General features: G+C 46.5%; 1 protein-coding gene across 1 annotated transcript; it reads right to left on the bottom strand.

Moving 5' to 3' along the window:
* Nucleotides 1-245: 245 nt before the first annotated feature.
* ALKBH7 (alkB homolog 7, RNA demethylase) lies at nucleotides 246-17,525 on the bottom strand. Its single transcript, XM_085885262.1, has 4 exons — nucleotides 17,131-17,525; nucleotides 3,879-4,052; nucleotides 3,190-3,311; nucleotides 246-439 (listed from the first exon to the last, which is right to left on the bottom strand). The coding sequence occupies exons 1-4, from the start codon at nucleotides 17,371-17,373 to the stop codon at nucleotides 310-312; spliced, it is 669 nt and encodes a 222-aa protein (XP_085741388.1). The 5' UTR covers nucleotides 17,374-17,525; the 3' UTR covers nucleotides 246-309.
* Between the last annotated feature and the right edge of the window lie 663 nt (nucleotides 17,526-18,188).

The following is an 18,188-nucleotide window of genomic DNA, read 5'->3' as shown; positions in this document are numbered from 1 at the left end:
TGTGTCCGGGTGGTGTTTATCTGCAGACTGTGTTTGTCTCGAGACGTGTCCAGGCGGTGTTCATCTCCGGGCTGTGTTCATAGTACGACAAGTAGAAAATGTATTTCAGACATTATTTTGTTTGCATCTTCACTGTTATTCTATGTAGAATCACTTGCTGATGTCGATTCAAATGTAAAACGACCGAAACGGTTCGTCATTTTCCAATGCAACATATTTGCCCATCATAGATCCTGAAACAAACAAACAGGGGGAATAAAATTTATTTTGATTTTTTTTATTTTCTCCAAACACATACAATCAATAGATTCATGTTTTCTCTTCTGGAAAGTTCCGAGAAATGATGGCGATCCGTCTGCTTCTGGGTATGTGTTTTCCTTCGTAATAGGATTCTTCATTCTTTAGAATTTCGTGAGTGAACTCATATCGCACTTTATCCCTGAGGGAGGGATAGTAAAAACTGACATGATCTTGTGCACTGCATACACATATGTCTAATCAAGGAGAGGTGAAAGTTTAGATAACACAAGGTTGGTTTACCGAAACAGAGGTCTAGGTCTAGCCCAGTGGTCTCCAACCTTTTTGAACACAAGATCAGTTTTAAAATATAAATGCAACACAAGATCGACCCTTAAGAATTGTACTTTACTAAAACTCCCAAACAATGTACACCAAGCATAACATTCACCTGTTCTTGCACACTATCTGTGAGTGCTTTGAACTCTGGGTTGTAGTTTGAGATGGCCAGTCTCATTCAATCCATCAGATAGGCATCTGTGAGATGAGTGCGATAATTGGACTTGGGTTTTTCCCAGATGAAATTCATCGTCTCACAGAGGTATGTGAATCAAAGTAGGCCTTCACCTTGAGTGCACAGGATGTCAGAAGAAGGTACTTCTCTCTGTTTTCAAGTTCACAAAAATCTTTGTCCCTTGACCTCGCTTTCAGCTCGATGTCATTTTGCATGGTGATTATCTACATGTTAAATATTTTACTTTGTTCATACACCTGCAGAAATTTGCTGCCAGTTCTCCAATGTCTACTTGAAGAAAACAATTTGAGACAAACAATGATTCGTTCCATCTAGTCTCCCACCTGAAATCATCTCTTGAATTCCTTTTGCAATCTAATCAGGTGGTCACATAATTTTTTTTGGATGGAACCCTTTCTTTTTGATGTTTTGTAGGATATACACCAGCTTTGGGAAGTGCTCTGTCACATTGTTCTTCACATGGGACGACCATCGGCCCAGTTTCAACTTGAACGCATTCACAGCACTAATCATGAATGAAAGGTCTCTGTCCCTCCCCTGCAGTTCGCGATTGAGCTCATTCAATTTTACTATTATATTTGTAAGAAACCCCAAGTTTAGCAACCATTCATTATCTGAAAGTTTACTGTACACTTCATTTCTTGATTTAAGAAAGGTGACAATTTCAGGGATGAGATATAAAAATCTGGAGGACTTTTCCTCAACTTAACCAACTCACATCTTCATGAAGGACTAGTTCATCACAGGTAGCATTAAGCTCATTGAGAAACGATTTGAACGCGTGATGTTACAGAGTTCTGGCACGAATCGAGTTGACCATCTCAACAACTGTCATTACATGTGAAGTCAATCACCTTGCTGGCTAGTGCTTGTTGGTGGATAACACCATAGTAATTGACAAAGGAGGGGAATTCAGGATAATTTATGCAAAGTGAAATAAAGCCTGCATTAACACCTTGCATTGCCGGTGCACCATCAATTGTGATTGCAACCAGTTTCTTGATCGGAATGTTCTTCTGTCACATGCTCTTCAAATTCGTTGCAGACATCCTCACTTCTTGTCCTCTGAATGGCAAAACAGTGAGAAAGTCCTCCTTTGTTGTTGAGTCTTTGCCATGTGAATGAAAACAATCAGCGGGGCTATATCCATCATGTCTACTGATTCCTCAAACTGAAGTGAGAAGCATTCACAGTCTGATAAGAGTTGTTGTATTTACTGAGACGCATCCTCGGACAATGATTCCACCCTTCTGGCTACTTTGGAAGTGCCAAGCGGCATGCTCTTGATGACTGTCGTAATTTCATCTTTGTTTTTAAAATCTTTGAAGGTGTCGGCAGCAACCATCATTGTCTCCTTGATGACTTCACCATAGGCGAATGGTTTCTTATGTTTCACCAGCAGATGGCTAATGCGAAGAGACGCCTTCTTGGACGGCCCTGGCTCCTCGCTCGTCGTTTTGGCTTTAGGAAATCAATCTCAAAAGCCCAGCTTATTCCATGTTTTGGTTGTTCGACAACAGGCAATGATCAACTGACAGCTGTATAGTGGTCAAAGCAGTCCTGTGACATCATTGAAAGACAATTGGTTCCTTTAAATGCAAATAATTTCTGATTGGTCTCTGCACTGACATTTAACTTTTTTTTTTTTCTTTTTAAAAAAAACTCTCCAGCAACTTACATTTGTGATTCACAACCTCCACAGTTTTAAATACAACCATCATACAGTACCTTGGTTTTTTCCACTGTCTCTATAAATTTTTTGAAATGTTAAGATCAACTTTTCTAGATTGGAATCCACCTATCGATCGTGATTGTTAGCATCCAGCCTCATGGAGGAGCTATATGACAAGGCAGCAGTTTTATCGAGTCCCACCCAAAGGGTATGGGCAAATGGGGGAGAGGGGTAAACGTGTACACACAAAACGATCTGATGGAGCACATGAACTGGAACTATCATGACTTTTTTTTCCAGATGGCTTCTCAAACAATTTGCATCCATGAGCCAAGTGTAGTGTGGCCCATGGACTGGAAGATACACCTAAAATGTCATGAGCCAGACTAATATAAGTGAAGCAGGGTTTGATTTTCTATTACTGGTAGCCTATTGCACAAAGTTGCAAATGTCCATTGATTGTGGGTAATCTAATTTTGTGGACCAGCGACCGGGGTTGTGGATCCGCTGTTTGGAGAGGTTCTGGGCTGAAAGGATCAAAACCTCGATGAAAAACGGTGCCCAGCTGATGATCCGACAGTTAGGAAATCAGTAAAGGTTATAAACTTCAAATGGAATAGCTTTTGTAAGTACTTACCAGTATGTGTGTGTGTGTGTGTGTGTGTGTGTGTGTGTGTGTGTGTGTGTGTCTGGCTTCCTTCTTGGGATTACGGTGCAGTTATTGGTCTTTATTTTGATTACTCACCACATGATATAAAGAGAGCGCCGTCTGAGCAGCACATCCATTTGTTCGGCTGTTCTTTCATGCACGAAACGCATGATGCAGGTAGACAGCAAGCTGAGGCCAGCGATGGTGTTCCCACAGAACTGCATCAACACCAGAACATCTTAGCTGACACCAACATTGTTTATCAACTCAGAAAACTCCTTCTACTGTCAAGAGCGGAGAGTTTTAGAAACAACGATACAAAAGGCAGAAATGGTCGAATTCCTGTCGAAGCATCTTTTCACTCCATCCATTAGTCATTTACTTCTTCTTCGTTAACTGCCACAATTATTCCCACATTCTTGTGGGGTTGGCAGGGGGAAGCTTGGCCCAAGTCTTACACTAACCGGCTGGCCAGGCCTGGCATTCAACTAGGTTTAAGGCAGGAATTTGGAACTTTGTTCATGGTGCCAGCGATAGCTCGCATACTCTTTGCGAAGGACACCGTGGGATCTTTAACATCCACCAACTAATGCTGGCAGACGGAATTCCCATTCAACGTCTATCAGAGGGACGATACACACATTGAGTCACCCTGTCTGAATCACCAGGATGACGGTTTATAGTTGGGCCGGATTCAAACCCAGGCTAGACCTTGAGGCCAATCCTATCAGTCCCCCATTAGTCATTTACTAACAAAGAAGAAATGGCTAATATAAATGTGTCACCTTGATGCTGTCCACGTGTGGTTTGATGTACCCATGAGCGTCCAAATCTAGGACGTGGATCAGAGGGCTGACTTCACGACCTGTTCCAAATGCTGTCTCACAAACTCTGTGCAACAGGGGGGCAGCCTCAGCTCCCCACTTCTCTCGTTCTATCTCACGATAGCCATGGATAGCCTGAGAGATGAAAATCCAAATTAGCTTGTACAGATGGTTACAGGGCAGTGCAAATTGGCCACAGGCTTTTATTTTGTTAATCGGGGGTATCAAAGCTTATGGAATAGCAGAACAATGGACAACAGACAGTGTGGCGAAGGAAGTAGGGACAAGGATGTGCACTGCAGTACGAGAAAAGGGGACGTGGGGGGGGGGGGGGTGGGTGAATGGAGGTGAGCATCGAGTTTAGACTTGGTGACAGTCTATGGTATTGGGAGTTGCATGAATATTAATGGATGCATGAGGAGCCAGAACCGAGAGTGACGTCAGCAGGCTGTCGAGAAGGTGAGAGCCGCCAAAAAACGATTGAGCCAAAGGACTTGCATGTTGGCTGATTTTACTACACAACATATTGGCGACGATGATGGCTCACCTTGCTCTTACACCACCTGCTGCATTCTTACAAAGTCTGGGTGAGCCTTCGATACCTTTTACCTCATGGATGCGCATGTTCGAGAACTTTATGCTGGCGGTAACTGACGATGCACTTTCTGATGCGAGGAAGCATGCATTGCTTCTTCACTGCCTAGGAACTGAAGGGCAGCGTTTATTCTATATCCTCCCAGTTGATGTGGACACACACTCTGCTGCTGTCGGTTCATTAACTGCCTTTTTCATGCTGAAGGTGAACGTTGTTTAACGATACAAGTTTCGTCAACGAGCACAAAGGCCAGGTGAATCGACTGCTCTGTTTGTTGCTGCTTTACGTGAGATTGCAGTTAATTGCGAGTTTAGTGACCTCTCTGATGAAATGATACGAGATCAGCTCATGGGAAAAAAAAACTCTTACAGCTCTTATACGTGAACGATTGCTTTTGGAACCAGAGCTTACACTGCAGAAAGCCCTCGTAATGGCGGGACGAATCGAATCAGCCATGGCGGAAGCAAAAGCGATTGCATGTGGCATGGCGACGTCCTTTCAGGATGGAAATACAATACCAGTAGGTACTAGAACGGGGCAATGCAGACGAGACCCCATCCACAAGGACACATCGAATGAACCTGCAAACCCAAAATTTTCACAAGCTCGACAGGTACGCCTCGACAGGTACTTGTTATCATTGTGGGTCTGCAATGCACTTAGCCAATTACCCCCAAATGCCCTGCAAAAGATGTAAATTGCAGACAGTGTGGCAAAAGTGGAGATTTTGCTAAAGTATGTCGCAGTAAAGACACAAATACCAAGTGCGGGAAGTGACTGTGCCAGGTGCGACTGTTTTAAGCATAAACACACAAGCCTCTGAACAAATTAGAGGGAACCAATTTTGTGATGTTCATCTTTGCACACCTGATGGACAGGCATGCTCAACTGAATTGCTGGTGGACACAGGTTCAGTCGTTTCCATACTTCCAGAATCTACCTACCTGGAGCATTTCAAGAATGTGCTTCTTGCAGAACCAAAATTATACTTGGTGACTTTCCTAAAAAAAAAATTGATCACTGTAGTTGGTTGTCTTCAGGTACAGGTTCGACACAACCATGTTTCTGTACCTGCCAATTTCTTCATTGTGCCTTCTGGAACACCGATACTCGGCATGGACCTCTTCACTACTCTCGGACTGAATATTATTAATGGATGTGTTACTCTTGCATCAGTGCTAAGTAACTTTGTGCATCAAACATCGGTTTTGTAGACATCTCATCCTAACGTCACTGGAACTCTAGGCTAGGCAAAAGCATTTGTACACAGAGTGAAGATGAGGCCCGATGTGGTGCCAATCGAGCAGAAGCTTCGCCGCTTGCCTTTTGCTGTCCGTGATGCTGTCTCGCAAGAAGTAAAACTGCTTGAAGAAGAGGGCATCATTGAGAGAATTGACTCTTCCGAATGGGTTTCACCAATTGTCATTCCGCATAAGAAAATGGGATGGATACGACTGTGTGTGGATCTTCATGAACTCAATACGGTGATCGTAATAGACAGTCATCCACTCCCACATATTGATTTGGTATTAGCAGAACTTCAGTGAGCAAGAATGTTCTCTACTCTTGATCTTCAGAGTACATACCATCAAGTGCCCTTGCATAAGGAAAGCAGAGACCTTACTGCTTTCATAATACATGAGGGACTTTTCCGTTTTTGGCATGTTCCTTATGGTCTTACTTCTGCTCCCAGTGCATTCTGGCGAATGATGTCACAGATCTTAGCTGGCCAGGAGGGTGTCCAGTGTTACCTAGATGACATAATTGTGTTTGCTTCTTCTCCTCCTGAGAAACAAGAGAAACATCTTCAAGCTGTGTTGAATCATATTGATCAAACAGGGTTAAAACTGCATTATGACAAATGTCATTTCAGGAAGGTTGAACTTTTTCTGGGTCACGTGATGTCAGAAAAGGGCATGAGCCCAAACACCGAACATGTGGTGGCAGTAACACAAGCACCACCCCCAAAGGATGCATCTGCTCTGTGTTCTTTTCTGGGTTTGACTTCTTGGTACTCCAAATTCATTCCAAATTATGCGATCGTCGTGGAGCCGCTTCGTGCCTCACTGTGCAAGGATGCTGACTTCTCCTGGACCGAGGCTGCGCACACTCATTTTGAAAGGGTAAAAAAATTGATTGCTAACAGCCCTGCACTTGCTTTGTTTGACCCTACTCTGACCACCATTGTGACCACAGACACGTCTGATTATGGACTTGGAGCAGTGCTCACTCAACTTCATGAGGACTCTGCAGAGGAAGCAGTAACATTTGCCTCACAAATGCTCACAGAATGCAAATGCAAGTACTCTACAGTAGAGAAGGAAGCACTCGCCTGCGTCTGGGCAATTGAGAAATGGCGTACTTACATGTGGGGTCGGAAATTTATCCTGCATACAGACCACAGTCCACAAAACTATCTTCGAAAAGTCTTGTTCGAGCTGGAATGAGAATTGCACACTTACTGTCGTTCAACTACGAAATTGTGTACAAACCTGGCCATCAAAATATAACTGCAGACTGTTTATCGCGGTTACCACTACCCATGACAGAGCTTTACCATGAACTGGATGTCAAAATTGTGGCTTTAGTGCCCGGTGACTGCACTGCTGTACCTGTGGAACAATGCAAGGAAACTTGCAATCGATGCCCTCTTCTACAGAAGGTGCGACTATATGTCTCCAGAGGATGACCTTGCACTGCGAAGGGCATTGACCCAAATGTACTTCCCTACTTTCGCATTCGGAATGAACTAGCTGTACAGGAGGATTACTTGATTCGGGGCACTCACCGTGTGATAGTGCCGACAGAACTTCAACCCAAGTTAATCCAGCTTGCCTATGATACGCATCAAGGTATTGTAAGGACTAAACAAAGGCCGCGTGACCTCAACTGGTGGCCAGGGATGGACTCCCAAGTGGAAATTGCTATCAATTGTGCATTACTTGCCAAATGCATGATAAAACAGCTGTCAATCGGGCTCTACCTTTGCAACCATTTCCGCTCTCTAATGCTGCTTGGGAAAAGCTTGCTATCAATATAGTGGGACCACTTGATAACGGCTAAATGGACTGTCACGATGTCATTACCTTAATGGATTACTTCAGCAAATGGCCAGAAGTAGCCTTTATGTCCCAAGTAACATCTGCTACAGTTATTAAGTTCCTGACTACAGTATTCCGTCATGAAGGAAATCCATGGGAACTTATCTCGGACAATGGATCTCAGTTTGTTTAAACTGAGTTTGAAACATCAAACACTGCCATAGTTCTTTCCACTACCCACAAGCCAACGGGGAGATAGAACGGTTGAACAGAGTGTTTAAGGACTGTTTGCATGCTGCAAATCTCGAAGGGAAGCCCTGGAAATGATTCATACCCGACTTCTTGCAAACGTATCGAGCTACAAAACACGTAACAACTCATCAGATCCCTGCTGAACTTCTACACGGATGTACATTGCACACCAAGTTGCACATTGGGGAACTTCAAATCAATGTACCTTCTGCAAGACTTGAGGATGTGAGACGCTGTGTTCAACAGAAACAAGAGAAGTCTAGACGATACACAGACAAGCGTCGGGAAGCGAAACCTTCCACCTTTCAATGTGGTTCTTTCGTGCGAGTTCTGAAACCTGGACGTCACCAGAAAGAACAAAACAAGTTTACCAAACCCCTCAAGATCAGTAAACAGAGCGGTCCTGCTACCTACAGACTCTCTGATGGGAAAGTCTGGAATGCAATCAATCTAGCACCTGCAATTGAGACCTCAAATGGACTTTCTGCTGGAAGTACGACAGGTCAGGTCAGGTATGGGAGCATGTGCCAGAACAGCGCGTCGCTGCGTCCACTTTCCGCCGGTACTCCAGGGGCCTCCGTCTGGCCATCCCCCAGGCAGATGCCAGGCCCATCCCCATCTCCTTGAGATGATGGTCAACCTGTTGCAACCATGAGGCACGTGGTCGGCCCACTGGCCTCCTCCACTCATGAGACTCCCTCGCTGAGAGAATCTGGTGAGCAGGATCAGCATCAGGAAAACGAGCCACATGTCCATACAGCCGCAACTGATGCTCACGGACTATGCAGGTAACAAATCTCATCCGAGTCTCTCTCAGCAACCGCTCGTTGGACACAAAATCCGACCAGCGATAGCCAAGGATTCTCCGAAGAGACCTGGTACCAAAAGAATTAAGTCTCCGTCTCAGATCCTTGGTCAGAGTCCAAGTCTCACACCCATAGAGCAAGACTGGAAGTACCAAGGACCTGAAGACTCGGACTTTCGTCCTCCCGCACAGGTACCGGCAGCGCCACACCCCATGATCCAGTGAATCCATGACTCCCCAGGCCCGACCCAGGCGTCTATTGACCTCTGACTCGCAGCCAGCAGAGACATGAATATCACTGCCAAGGTAAGTGAATCTCTCCACGACCTCAACATCCTCACCACAAACAGACACAGACAGGACAGCAGCATTCAAGATGTCACCGAAAGCCTGGATCTTAGTTTTGACCCAAGAAACCCGTAATCCCAGCGGCTCCGACTCCTCATTCAGCACCTCGAGGGCCCCCCAAAAGGATGTCTAAAGTCTCCGCAAGGATGACTGCATCATCTGTAAAATCAAGGTCCGAGATCTTGACATTCCCAAACGATGCACGGCAACTTGATCTCTCCGACATCCTCCCTAAAATCCAGTCCATACAAGTGCTGAAAAGTGTGGGGGCAAGTGCACATCCCTGACGAACTCCAGTAACAACTGGAAATAAGTCAGAGATTGTACCACCACACTTCACAGCACTCTCAGTACCAGAGTAGAGTTCAGACATCAGATCGATCAGTTTTGGTGGCACCCCACGAAGACCAAGAATCCTCCAGGGGACATCCCGATTCACTGAATCGAACGCTTTACAGAGATCAACATAGGCTGCAAGCAGCCCCTGCCGAAACTCTCGTCTGCGTTCGGTGAGGACACGAAGGGCAAGGATACGGTCAATCGTTGACCTCTTTGGTGTAAAGCCTGACTGCTCTGGACGCTGGTGCTCAAGCAGATGGTGGCGAACCCTATCAAGAATTATCCGAGCAAAGACCTTGCCCGGCACTGAGAGCAGCGTCACCCCTCGGTAGTTGTTGCAGTCTTGGCGATCACCATTCCCTTTCCAGAGAGGGACAACAAGGCCCCTCTTCCAGTCAGTTGGGATGATGCCTGTGTTCCAGGCAGAGCACAAAACTGCATGCAACGACACGAGTGCAGCATTTCCACCAGCCTTGAGAAGTTCGGCATGGATGCCACAGATCCCTGGAGCTTTGCCCCGTTTCAACTGGTTCACTGCAACCCGTGTTTCCACAAGAGAAGGTGGACCACAGTTTATTGGAGGGTCAGCAACAGGGATTGTAACACCCTTGACGTCCAACTCAACAGCTGGGGGATCAGCCTGGTACAACCGCTCAAAGTAACCGGCCCAGTGGGCCTTCACTTCAGTCTCCTCTGTCAAGAGCCTACCACTCTCTGCTCTAACTGCAGTGCTCCGAGGGATGGGCTTGGATGAACGTAATGCGCAAATTCCCCTGTAAGCGGGACGAGAATCACCTGTCCACAGGTGATGCTCTACCCCCTCACAGATTCCTCGCACATAGGCCTCCTTGTCCACCCTCAGTGCACGTACAGTTTTACGCCTCAGCTCCCTGAACAGCTCAGCTCTGCCATTCAGCCTGGCCCTGCGACTCTGGTCAATGGTATCCAGTGTCCCTTGAGAGACAAAATTCTTCTTTGCCCTGCGGTGAGCTCCAAGACATCCACCGGCAACATCAAGGACGGTGGTCTTGAAGGCGCTCCACAACTCTTCAGGACCCCCCAAAGCACCCAGACCCCCCAAGTGTACACTTAGCCTGTTCGCAAACTCCTCAGCAACTCTCTCATCCCTGAGCTTGGCAACATCCAGCCTCGGCTGGGATGGTACCATTCTCCAGGATTTAAGGTGCAGCTTTAGAGTTGCTACAACAAGCCTGTGGTCAGTATTGAGGAACTGAGCACTCCGGTAGACCCTGCAGTTCTGGATCATCCTCCAAGACCGTCAATGAGGACATGGTCGATCTCCTTTGCCACACCACCAGCGTTGGAATACCAAGTCCAGCGATGAGCTTGTGGGTGCTGAAACCATGAACCAGCCACCCTAAGTCCATGACTTCTTGCAAAGTCAAGGAACTTAGTGCTATTCTGGTTCATAGTTCCTGACCCATGGGGACCAACACACACCTCATAACCATCCCTATCAGTTACAGTCGATGCATTGAAATCTCCCAAGACGAGAAGTGTATCTCTTCTGGGGCACTGATCAACCACAGACTCGAGTGTGGCATAGAATGCATCCTTCACGGTGAGATCACTCGCCTCAGTCGGAGCATAAACAGAGACCAGGGAAATGACACCTAAGGAGTGACGAATCCTTAATCTCATAATACGCTCTTTGACCGGTGTTACTTCAATTATCATTGGGGTCAGCTTATTGGACACAGCTACAGCAACTCCTTGGGTATGGTAACCATCAGAGCGACCAGACCAATAGTAGGTGTAACCACCCACCATTATCTCGCCGCAATCCGGTCTCTGAACCTCAGAGAGAGCTGCAATCCCGATGTCCAAACGCTTGAGCTCAGATGATAACAGAGACAGGTGATCATCCTCTCTTAGGGATAGGACATTCCAGGCACCCACCCGAAGGGACCGCCTCAGGTCAACCCAAGGAGACCGCCGTCTGGTGGACGACACCTCAGCACCACTCCGACACACTCTCCCGCAATCTGACCCAGGGATGTTACCCCGTGGTTTCCCTCCTATCATCAAAGATTGGGGGTCCCAAAGGCTTTGCTCCAATCCCGTCATCCGGTGAGCTGCCCTGCGAAGGGAAGCTGCACAGGAGGTACTCCCACGGAGTGGGTTTTCAGATTTTTTTGCGTTTTTGCGTTTTGCGGAATGAAGGGTTTTACGGTGGCCGGAGTGCAAATCCTGCCACCAACCTCCTAATAAGAAGTAACCCAACTGCAGGAGGACGTCTGCAGACACAGTTGGGCACTAGATATGGATGGCCGTTGGCTCACAAGGAGCTCCTCCGCCCTTTGACAGGTTTTGTTTTTAATCCTGCTGGCTGTCCATATCCAAAACACCCTCCTCACCAGAAAACCTGGTGGGGGAGACGGTTTAGTCGCCGACAACCCGACCATGGAACAGGTTAGTACAGGTTTACATGGTACCTGTAGCAGGTCACAGATCGAACCTGACCTGACATAGTACGACAGGTTCTGAGGATTATTGGGCATATAACTCTCTAGGCACCATGAACAAACTTTGGAACATCTCAGGTGATAAAGGTTGTGGTCAAGTTTCATGGAAATCGTATGTTGTTTCTGAGAAGAAAGAAAATACATATTTTGAGGAGCAACCCCCCCCCCTTCTCCTTTACAACCTCTTAGACCCTGATTTTTCTTATGTCATGAACTATCTTTGGTACAAGAGTGATAAAGGTTGTGGTCAAGTTTCATTGGAATTGTGTGCGTAGTTTCTGAGAACAAAGCAAATACCTATTTTTGGGGGGAAGGGGCAACCCACGTAGGCCCCCTTAGGGCCAGATTTTTTTAATGCCACGAACAAACTTTGGAGCATACACGGTGATGAAGGTTGTGGCAAAATTTAATCGAAATCATAATATGTGTAGTTTCAAAGAAGAAGTTGCAAGTATTTGTGGACGGACGGACGGACGGAAAACGTGCCATCCCATAAGCTGCCCGGAGCTACGTTTCAGGTGAGCGAATAAATAAAGACAGGTTAGCAAAGATAAAATTAATTTAACAGCCTCTACATGTCATAAGCATCATGACTGGGTTCACCCCTCACGTGGAATGAAAGAATTAAAAATTAAAATACGAGGAAGAAGAAATACTGGCTTTGAACATTTCACCATGGATCGTTGAATGCCATCAGATGGAACAACCGGCTTGAAGCAATCAGAGGAAAAGAAAACAAAGAGTATTTTCTAGCTGTGTAACGACCAAGAATGGTACGGGACAAACAGTGTCAGAGGGAGCAGACAGACATCGTGCAAGGGGTAGAGCATGAAAAGATCATGCAGAGGGTAGACTGATCAGAGACCGGATAGAATCCATCCATCCATTGGGGACCATACTCTGTGCAGAGCGTCGGTGCTGCCTCAGCAGTCTCCTTGGCTATTGGGCACAATACTGGATGGGTCGCCACTCCGATACAGGATAGAATGTGGAGTTTGCAAATGTTATGTAAAGTACATACAAGGGCAGAGCGTGATGAAATACAGAGGGCGGAGCGAGCAGCTTTTAAAGAGGTGGGATTTGAAAGAAAAACAGAGGCCGAGGACATGGGGCTTGACTTGGCCTCCGGAAGAGAGGAAGGATCAGTCGACGCCATTGCAGGATGGGTTTGAGTGTCGAGGGTGCATCGGCTTTTTCCGGTATTCTGTATCCTGTCTTGCCTGTATTATGGTCTATTCTCAGCTTAATTGGCCAAGTTAATCCTCCGGGGTGCCGGAAGGAGGTGATCAGGGATGATCAATGTGTCTGGCGAAGATGACAAGGGTTCATCTTGGTCGGTTAATCGAACTAGGAAGAGGGGCAGACCACGGCAGGAGAGTACCGATAAGTCAGAACCTCCCAAAGTGGTTAAGGCCACCTCTATCCCTGATGAGCACCATGCCAAACGATTGGTCATAGTTTCAGCTTCCAATGGCTAAACCCTTAAGCCCCGAAAACCCAATTAAAATGGCTACGCTGATTAAAAAAATAATTTGGAGACGTATCCAGCACCTAAAAGCTCAGATCCGGCAACTCAGATTTTCCAAACGGTCCTTTCGGTCTCTCTGTAAGGCCCATTTGGAACCCCCACCCCCCCCCCCATCTACTTTATCAACAATCCTCTGGAAGAAGTCCTTTCATTCAAGCTTCTGGGTCTCACTATCTGCCATGATCTTTCCTGGGAAAGCCACATTTCCAACCTGGCCTCCAAAGCCAGTCGCCAACTGGGAATCCTTCGTGCAAAGTCCTTCCTCGGTCCACTTGAGCTCCTGACCACATACAAAGCTTTCGTCTGCAGCCTGATGGAGTACTGCTCTCCCCTCTGGGCTGGTGCTCCTGCCTCCCACCTTTCTCGGCTTAACGCTGTGGAAACCAAGGCATTTAGGATCATTGGCATCGCCCACGATGAGGCCGAGTCTTTGGGCCTCTCACTCTCCCACTGCAGGCTGGTCGGTGGTCTTTGTCTTCTACCGTCTCACCCCCCCCCTGCTCTAACCCTAACCCCCAACCACCCCCCCCTCCCATATTTCTGCAGGGCGCTCAGGGTCCACTAGCAACTCCCTTCTGGTAAAACTACCAAAATCACGAATCACTGCTCACCTTTACTCTTCTTTCCCACCTCTGGAATAAATGCCCACACTCTCTTCAATCCCATTCTTCCCTCCAGGTCTTCAAAACAGTTGCTCACCACCACCTCTTATCATCCCCCATCCAAAGCCACGATATTTTCACCTCCATTAATCCACCCCAAACCCACCTCCTTGAAATTTTTTGTTTTCTTTCCCGAAAGTTCCGTGTCATGCAAGGCCCTGAAAGTCCCTGTGGTGTTCATCTTGTATACCCCATGTTCCACACCCAATCCCTCTCCCTTCCACAGATCTTATAATGTCTTTGTTCCCCACTGTTTCGTCCTTCCCTCTCCCGCCCCTCTTGTCTCCTACCCCCCTCATTGTGTGTTGCGTGTTCGCTCTCATACGAGCCTCGACAATGTACACAAAAAAGGGGGTCTCATGTTGGATTCCTCAGTCTCTGAAGGGAAGTCGAGGAGTCATTTATGGGATTGATCCGTCCATTGAAATTGATGACATAAAGAGCCATTTCGCGGATGCGGGAGTTGTTGATGCCCGCCATCTCACCACGGTCAGGGATGGTTTGATGGGCGCGACGTTAGAAGTGAGCCACACGTGCTGAGCGGGTGGAGGCCCCACCTTCTCGCGTTTCGTGTGAGCAAGCCACGCCCCGGAGGAGGAAACGGGGGTTCCATGGAACGCGAGTCAGAGTTGAGAGTTTTGGAGTGAGGGATGCACACAGTCGAGAGCGAACGTAGTTAGATGGCCTGTAAGAACACGGCTTTACGGCTGGCTTTCCTTCGATGCATGAAGAAGACGGCACGATTCTTGTATTCGTGCCGAGGTGATTTGGTTCACATACTGAGCAAGACGCTGGCCATCGACTCTTGATTGGGTTGTGAGGAACGGAACCTGAGCCTCGTGTATGTAACCGAAGGGGACGGTGCCATTCTGAAAAAGAGTGTATCGGCGGGCGTGATAGACGAAGAAGCTGCATTACAGTCGGTGAGGACGATCGATGAAGAGGCTCCATGGGGTCTCTGAGCCCTGGTGTTGGATACCGCTCACGAGTTGCCTGACGTACGTTTTTCCTGCCACGAGAGAGTGACTTGGCGCCATTTTGTGTGCGTCTACACGTGCAAATAGAAGCGCTTCGATTCCAAGTTCCATGAAGACCATCACTGGACCAAGCTAAGCCCAGAATAAAGGAAGGAAGGATTTTCTTTGATTTTGTTTCCCCTTGTCTGTATTTAAGTCTGTGCGTCGAGGTGCCTCCATTTAAAAACTTTAGGATTACTTTACCTCACATATTATTTTATTCTGGTTATTGTCCTTTGTAATTATTTGGGTATTTTCATTAAATGTGTTCATTTTAAGTGGCTGTGTCAGTGTATTTGTCATGGGATTCAAGTATAAACCACCCCTGTGCATCCATTTCTGTGCCCCATGCCCTTCCTGCACGCGTTATAATCTCCGAGTATCAATGTGTCAGCCTCCTAATCAGGAAAAACCGCTCGACCATCCAGGATGCCCGTGTTAACCGCCCGTCACCACAAATTGGGTCGGGGGGATTAACCTGGGCCGCCAGCACCGTCACAGCAGCCATCAAACATCTGGGCTGGGCAGGGTTTTCTTCCAAGATGATTAATGAAAAATTCAGCCAATCAGGCCAAAAACGCAGAGGGTCAGAATCCAAACAGTCCCAGGATTCCCCTGCTGATCGATGTAACTTATCCACTGGAACACAAAAATCTTAGCTGCTCATGGGCCGGAGTTTATAAAATACATATATCCAAGAAACCAGGTTAAAATGTCACAACCTATTTCGGATCCCCGGATACACCCTTATCCGCTGGGACAGAGCACGTGGGAATGGAGGTGGGTGTGTGGTGTTTGTCACAAGCTTGGTGTTCCCCATATAGAAATCGACGGCAACACAAAGCTTGAATGCAATATCAAAAGGAAACGGGGCAAACACTATAAAGCCCCTGGAATTGTTGGTTCATGAGCACCAGCCAGAGTGACCACTATATTCGTTATGTCTGTGTGTCTGTGTGTCTGTCTGTCCAGAGCATAACTCCGTGGACTTTGATCCGATCTTGATGAAACTTGGTTATGTGTTTGATATCAATGTCTAGTTGTGTTTTCCTGGATGAGGGCTTGCTACGTCCATTGTGGGCGGAGCCACGCCCAAAAAAGCCATTTTTAGGGGGGTAGTCAGATTAAAAATCTATCTTCTCCAAGGGAATTGACTGAATGGAATGGGTTCTTCAGTATTTGAATAGCAAAATGAATTATCTAAAACTTGTCATTGTCCGATTTTTCATTTTCGTCCCAAGGTCAAGGTCACAAAGTCAAAAACTTAGAAAATTGCGAATTTTGACATAAAAATCATGCGACCGCCCAAACTTTGAGAGCTCGGATGACAATATTTTTTATGCATAATCTTGAGGTCATTCCCCACCTAAAGTCCTGAAACCATTTTGCTCTATCTCGAACACCTTGCCCGTGGCACCCCCTTCAAGTTTGTTTTTACGCTGATTTCATCCAAGTATGGATAATCCGAGGAGTGCGAAATGCCAAAAAACCTATATGACGTTATATTGTTCCTGGAATTTTCCAGAGGAAGTTTTGCACCAAAGGTCATAATCCTTGACCTTTGACCTTTAAAGGTCACAAAGGTCAAATTTTTAAAGTTGTGGGAATCGAACCGGGTTTTCGACCTTCTTCGACGAACTAACTCCAGTAAACTATAGCACGTATCCTGTTTCCTTATTTTAATGTCCACAACATTGTTTTGTGACCTTTAAAGGTTATGCAAAGGTCAAATTTTTAAAGTTTTTGAACGAAACCGGGTTTTCGACATTTTGCAGCTAATAACCTGTCACTCGTACTACATCATGTTGATCATTTTTATAACTTGGTCAAACATTATCACATTGTCTCATCCTTGACTTCTGAAACAATCTACATTGTCAAATACCGCTCGTGAACCATCGTCGTCTTCAGACTTGTTGTTTTATTGTTTGTATTTGGCTTTAACCGATGAGTTCGGGTACGTGGCCTTTATAGAGCCTGATAACGCCAGTAACCATAAAGAAGAAGAAGAAGAAGAAGAAAATTTAGAGGGGGCGGAGCTTGGTGACGTGCGCAGGACGAGGCAATCGAACAAATGGTGGGCGAAGCAAGAAATCGAGTACAGAAAACAAATCAGAGAGGGAGAGAGAGAAAAAGCTCACATCGTCCCAATGGTCGAACTGGTACTTCAGTTTCCGAAACGAAGGCTCCACTTCCTCCAGTAAAATCTGCTCCTCTCGCGGACTCACAAACTCCTCACAGACACGGAGCCCTACGGGCGGCAGCGCCCCGGGGGCACCGGCAAAGCGCCGGCGCTCGAAGGTTCCGAGGGCGGTCGGTCGTGCTGCTTTGGCCTTCACAAACAGGAACACGCGGCCTAACTGGGAGCGAATGGTCCACGCCATAGTACTACTGTAGTTCGTACCTTCCTTTATGTAGTTATATTTTCCGGTGTGATGCACTCATTTGGATTGAGCGCGCACACACAAACACAGAAGCCGCCTGGCATTGCGAATGCGCACCACGTGCGGGAAACAAAATAACGCAGGGATGGGAGACCAGCTTCACTGATCTCTGTGAGACCCACACACCGTCCAACCAGACGTGACTTGTTTTACACGTCCGTGCCGCAGTAACGGATTTATAATTGCGATTATAAATTAGAGCGTGTGGAAAGGAAAAAATATCTTTAATTACCAACAATATTCATGGGAGATGTGTGCGTGATGAACTTGTTCATCGGGACCATCGTTTTACCTCTGCACTTCCTCCAACCGACGGATTTAAAACCAAACCTTTTGAAGCTCCGATTTGAACCCGAACTTCGAGATTGTCCGTCCATTGTCCTCGGTATTCGTCCCCGAAAGTGGTGATGTGCCAAATGAAATGGAAATTTTGCATCAACAATGGGAATAGAAAGTACCCTGGGATGACACAATTTTTGACCTTGACCTGATTTTAGGTCATGACCCCATTTATAGGCATTTTAGCATTTTCCACTATAGTTTGTTTGTCCAATGGCAACGGATTTACCCTCTACACACAAACGAGAACAAGGAGCATTTATGCCTAATTTACATCATACCCCTCCGGGTTAAAGGTCAAGGTTAAATGGTGGTCTGAAAAATACTTTTTTTATGATCGCTCTATTTTGCAATGTGGACTCTCAAAGACCCCCTTGGTCTTCCAAGATGTTCTTGCATCATAATAGTGTACCTGC

The sequence above is a fragment of the Eptatretus burgeri genome, chromosome 6, assembly GCF_056783735.1.
Source record: "Eptatretus burgeri isolate ZD-2024b chromosome 6, Ebu_testis_v1, whole genome shotgun sequence".
In the NCBI taxonomy this organism is placed as follows: domain Eukaryota; kingdom Metazoa; phylum Chordata; class Myxini; order Myxiniformes; family Myxinidae; genus Eptatretus; species Eptatretus burgeri.
The sequence above is the reverse complement of the archived record's forward strand: the minus strand, read 5'-3'. Positions and strand labels throughout refer to the sequence as shown.

Coding starts and splice junctions, on each gene's coding strand:
- ALKBH7 (XM_085885262.1), bottom strand. CDS start 17,373: ATGGCGTGGACCATTCGCTCCCAGTTAGGCCGCGTGTTCCTGTTTGTG. Junction 4,053..17,130: donor AGTTCGACCATTGGGACGAT/GTGAGCTTTTTC, acceptor TTCATCTCTCAG/GCTATCCATGGCTATCGTGA. Junction 440..3,189: donor CGCTCTCTTTATATCATGTG/GTGAGTAATCAA, acceptor TCCCTCCCTCAG/GGATAAAGTGCGATATGAGT.